Source organism: Blennius ocellaris (genome assembly GCF_963422515.1).
Source record: "Blennius ocellaris genome assembly, chromosome: 4".
In the NCBI taxonomy this organism is placed as follows: domain Eukaryota; kingdom Metazoa; phylum Chordata; class Actinopteri; order Blenniiformes; family Blenniidae; genus Blennius; species Blennius ocellaris.
This window is the reverse complement of record NC_137653.1, coordinates 9,450,552-9,456,103: the sequence shown is the minus strand read 5'-3', so window position 1 is coordinate 9,456,103 and position 5,552 is coordinate 9,450,552. Positions and strand designations below refer to the sequence as shown.

Sequence of the window (5,552 nt, the reverse complement as noted above, 5' to 3'; positions counted from 1 at the left end):
CTGGAAACCAGGAGACGGAGAACGGGCGATTATTTTTGTTTCATTTTTTTCGTCCGGAAAAAAAATTAAAAAAAGTGTCGACAAGATCAATTCTTCATCTTCACCTGCAACTCGGCTGTCAAACAACTTGCCTCCGAGTTCTGTGAGACTATAGTACCGAGGCGCGCCGCGCCTCTCTCGTCCTCCCTCCTCTTCCAAGAGAAGTTTACGGGGATGTTACATAGTGAGCATCATCATTGCTCGGTGTCCAGATAATGGAGGAGTAACTATAGGACGGATCAAAAGACTTGAACAACGAGAGACTCGTTCACCTTCTTCATCTTCTCCTACTTTTTCCCCTCCGTTTTTAAAAACCTGCACAGAGAGAAAAGGAGACGAACCGAGTGCGTGTGTGCGTGAGCGCAGGAGAGAGGGAGAGAGAAAGAGAGAGAGAGTGAGATTGAGGGAGAGGGAGAGAGAGAGAGAGAGAGAGAGAGAGAAAAAGAGAGAGAGAAGTCGCACAGGTTTTTTTTTCTTCTTTTTTTTTTTTTGGGGAGCTACGCTTTCATGCCGTCAGTCTTGCGGACTCTGAGATGGACGTCAGATTTTATCCAGCTCCCCCTTCAAGCGTGGGTGCATGTACGTTACCGACTGACTCCGGTTTGGACTATTACCACTCCAACAAGGTAAACTATTACTACTTTCCGTGACGACGCACAGGACGCAGAAGTGTATTGATTACATGCTGTGCTCCACACACACACACACACACACACGCGCCGTACGCTGCACATGATCCGACACTGTGCCACTGTTAGATGGGAAGCGATGCACACTTTTGGTTCCCGTGGGATGATCGAGTGGAATGAGTGGCTTTATCTACCAACTTTCTTCCATTTTCGTGTGCGTTTGCAACCCAAGACAAAAACTACACCGACACCTGCCCCGAATGCACGTTGTGTTTGTTGTGTTAGTTAAACATAAGGACAACAACAACAACGGGAAAAAAAATTTGCTTAAACAAAACTGTGTGTGGTGCAGAAGCAAGTCCGGTGCGCAGACTTGGAGCGCACTCGTCTCCGTGGCGCATTGGATACACTGGAAAACGCTCTCCCGACTAAACCTTTTCAAACTGATTGTTTAATATACACTAGCAAGTTGTTACTTGTATGCCACAAGAGAAACATTTGAGATTGAAATACAGAAGCATACTCGGGGCTTTCCGCTGCGCTCCATGTTCCCACATGGTCAGTTCACAATCTGCCCAGTAAACAATTATCATGATTGCGCCCAAATGTGATGCGGACAGCTTGCAATGCATCCAGGACCATTCACAACACCTTAAAGGTGTATTATTTCTTCTGGCAACGGAACAGTCTGCATCTTACTTGTCCTCATTAGTTGAAAAAAAGTATTTTAATGAAGAGTGTTGTCTTACAGACTCATGCATGCTTGGCTGTCAACACCTTTACGCACAAAAAGTCCAAAATCACTAGTATAGACTTAATAACCCTTTGGGGAAGTGACTATTCATTAGACACCTAGAAAAACATGATTCACAATTGGCATTATTCTACAGAATTTTACATACATGACTTTATTAAATGCGCTGTTGTTTCCATGTTGTGCCTGCCAGGAGAACCTGCCTCATGAATTTTCCCTGAACACACGAACTAGTATTTATTATTGATGGATATTTTTATTTATATTTTGAAGTGCAAATACATGCTATGAATTATTTATTACTCACCAGCTTTTATTTAAATGGAAAAAAAAAGTTTTAAAAATCTGCGGGACTGAGCTTTTTTATTTTTAATTGCTCGATGAATTCATTTTTTGAATTGCATAGTTATTACGTTTAAAGTCTTCAGGCCTCCTGTAAAAGAGCCCCTCTCCTTCACTGTTTTCTATAGTGGAAAGACTTTGCTTGGCAGATAACAAGGCTTAGCAGTAAAGTGTTAGAAATGTACGCACATATCTGCTATATAGTCCCAGTCAGATGCAGTAAGGTTTCTTTTCCTCTGGTCAAAGTGAAACTTGTGTAAACATTGGTCAGTGACTACTGGGCAGTGCTGGAAGAAGGCATTATGCCCACCGGCCATTCAAAAGGGTTTGCTTGCCTTAGCACCTGGAGGGAGGCCAGCAGGCAGTTAACATTTACTGATGACAAAGTGAAACATTATAGGGCAGTACAATATTTGAATTGTTAATCTCCTCTGTTCATATACACTGGCACCTGTATGTATACATGTATAACACACACGGTGAGCTCCACAGGCACACACTCTCTCACACCCACGCTCACAAAACACTGGCCTGCAGAGGGGTTTGGATTACAATGTACAAGCACTTCACATCCACGGCAGTCATGCCTTTACTTCTGAACCTGCAGCTCAAAGAGAACCTCATTATAACATGACTTCATATTGCATTTTATTTTGCCAATTAATAGCAAAATCCCCTCTCAAACGGTTGTTTTTCTCCATTTCTGACCAGATAAAGAAGCTGTAAATTCCCAGTTGTGTGTTAAGATACACACAGCTATACACAACTTTGCTACAGATGTGTAAAGATCACAGGAAGGCCTGTTTCTTACTGACAGAGGCGATGCCCCGGGTCTTGTAGTATTAACACAATGAACTGTACCAGTTATCATGATTCAGGGAGCGTAGAGCTTGTTGGCCCAGTGAGAAGCAGGTTTGGGTTTCAAGGACAGAATCGTATAACGTTGTCATTACTAAAGTAACAGCTGTGACTAAGACGTAAAGTGACACATTATCTGCACTGCACTCCTGCTGCTGCTGCACATAGCTGTTGAATAATGATACAGGAGCCTCATATGACGTATAAACGCTCGTTCATCAATATGAGTTTCATTTCAGGAGAAGAATACAGTTGATTGCATGGTTTTTAAAAGGGCCCCATAGGTTTAAATCATCCTAACATGTGCATTTATATCGATGATACATGTGTTTTGAAATATATGTATTATTTATTTTTAATAGCTATTGCATCAGATTTTTGTAAAACATTTTTTTTTTTTTACTTGATTCTGTTGAAATTAGTTTCAGGATAAGAATACTGGGCATGGAATAAGTCCATGACCTTCCTGTTTTATCCCCCATCATATTCACTTTAAACAGGCTTAATAATTATAGACAGTGAAAAAAATAACTGGTGTTACTGTGTGCTACTTTACAGTATGCATGTGCAACACAGCACACCAGGAAGTAAGCACAATGCTAAGTACATAGATCCATGTATAAAAAGCCCATTACTTCCTGTTCTCGAGGTGTCAACTGAAAACACATCTATCTGAGAGTGTGACTGATGGATGACTGTGAATTATTTTGCATAAACAGTTTTCAAGGCGTGAGGTCATCCATTTGCACACCTGAAAGGGTTAAAACTGGAGGCACTTAAAGAATGTTTAAGCTGAAAATGGTTCGAGCTGATTGACAACATTCACAGCGATGGCTGATTGATGCCTGGCAGCCATATAGATCATTGTGACAGAAATAAAAAAAAAGAAAGCTACAGATGCATGAATGCACCTGACCTTTTTCATTTAGGTAAGAAAAATCCATAAATTACCTCGGGTTGCAGTTTGAACTTGCAAAAAATAAATCTTGCCTTACACATTCTTGATTGTTTTATATGTTCTGTGGACTCTGATGTATCATAATAATTTAAGTGATCCTCAGTTATGTAGTTGTAATGAGGAGGATAAAACATCAGAAACACCTGTCAGTGCTACACAATCCAGTTCAGCAACACCGCAAAGTACATCCTGTCGTCTTAAAGTTGCTTCAGCACCTCCCTGAAACAACACTGTAATCTTCATGAAGGATTTATCTCACGATAAATGGATACTGGCTGTTATCTCCATTCATACTGAGGGCACCTAATAAACAGGCATTTAAGTATAATATAATTATTTTCAAACAAATCCAAATCATATTGCATAATCTAAACACACAATGATAGAGGGATTATATTTGGACTAAAAGGGGTTAATTATGCTTCTCCTTATTTCATTGTGAAGCATTTCATAAAACAACCTGTGCATCAACATTTCAGGACAATGCAAAGAACAGCACATGAGAAAAGCATCGATTTGTGTTTTGCAAAAGAACCCCACGGCTCTGTTGCTCTTCTTAACTCCGTCCAACTTGCATTGTCCTGCACTTGCACAATCACTGTGAGTCATCTTTACTTTTCGCCCAAGATTTCTCCTAATCTTTTTGAAGCCTCTCTGTATCTTTCCTCGCTGAGTGGGAGGCTTGTTTGTTCAGCGTACACTCAGCTGTGTATACCAGCGCTGAAGGCCACTTCTTTGCAAATGCCTGTTTTAGTGGGAGACTATTTGTCAAATGCATTATGACTTGTGCATACCCGCAGGCAGAATCACTCCGGTGAAATGAAGTTGGATAGATTACTGTAGATGTTCCACTTTCTCCTCATCCTTTTTCTCCTCTCCGAGCACAGTGCCCAAGAGAGAGCCTCTCATGTAATTATACTGTAGTTACAAGTAGGTTTATAATTCAATGGTTTGCAGATGTTATTCTTTACATAGTTGACATCTCTTCCAACTGACTGTATTTTATTTATACACACATGTATTTTGTGTAGGACTACACGGGCCTGCATGTGCGAGCACGGTGCATACATAATTGCTAATATGCCTTTCGGCGAAATGCGCAAAGCATGTTTAACAAGATAGCTCTCATTTATACATTAAGTCGATTGTCCTTTGTTTTACTTTGTGCACTGCTTTGGGAGTGTAAGTAACAGGCAGCTGACATTTGTCCACTCAAACACTGATGACGCCTGCTTTTGCAGAGCACGCAACACCCCCTTTTCAAGTGGTCCATTCCATTTCCAGTACTGTCCAAATCACTGTATTAGTCATGGGATACTTCAAAGTATGGACAGAATAATTTTATTTTCCATGTTGAATTCTTACAATGAGATTTTTTTTCCATATATATATCTTCACCCTATCTTTGAAACATGACTGTAATAAAAACAGAAAAATAAGGGTTATTCCAGCAGTGCCTCATTCTGTACACAGAAAGAAGTTAATTACATGGAGGGAAAGCATTCTTGGGTCGACAGGCTGGAGTTGGGTTTTTTTTTTTTTTTCATTGTGCCCATTCATAACATTCTGCTGACTGGCCAGTCCGAGTTGCAATATCCCAAGCATCCTCACTGGGAAAATGTTAACCCATGCATGGCTCAAATGCACACCAGAGGGGAGAAAATGCAGCTCATGTCGCACTGCACTTCACTGGTAACTCTCAAAGTGGTGCGTTCATTGTTCTAATGCAGCTGCAGGTGGTTAACCCAAAGTGCACGGTCTTATGTAACGGACATTATATTCAGTTCTCCCTTATAAAAAAACATTAAAGACTGTGCTTTGTGATGTTGTTTTCTGGTCTTGGCCACTTCTTGGCACTCTTGGCAATCAAGTCTTTCGGTCTTCTCACTTCTCCCCCTCTCTGTATCTAACTTCTTCTCTCATTTACCTTCCCAGCAGCAATGTCAAAAGGTTATGGAGGGAAGCCGGCTCG

The 5,552-nt window shown here is 40.9% G+C and overlaps 1 protein-coding gene across 1 annotated transcript in view; it reads left to right on the top strand.

The window, feature by feature from the left end:
* Positions 1-572: 572 nt before the first annotated feature.
* LOC308128800 (TOX high mobility group box family member 2-like) overlaps positions 573-5,552 on the top strand; it is a gene marked incomplete at both ends in the record, with an annotated part of 95,358 nt that continues 90,378 nt past the window's right edge. The window contains one exon of the mRNA XM_080494467.1: positions 573-665. Coding sequence (XP_080350593.1) covers positions 573-665 — 93 coding nt within the window. The remainder of the gene's footprint in view (positions 666-5,552) is intronic.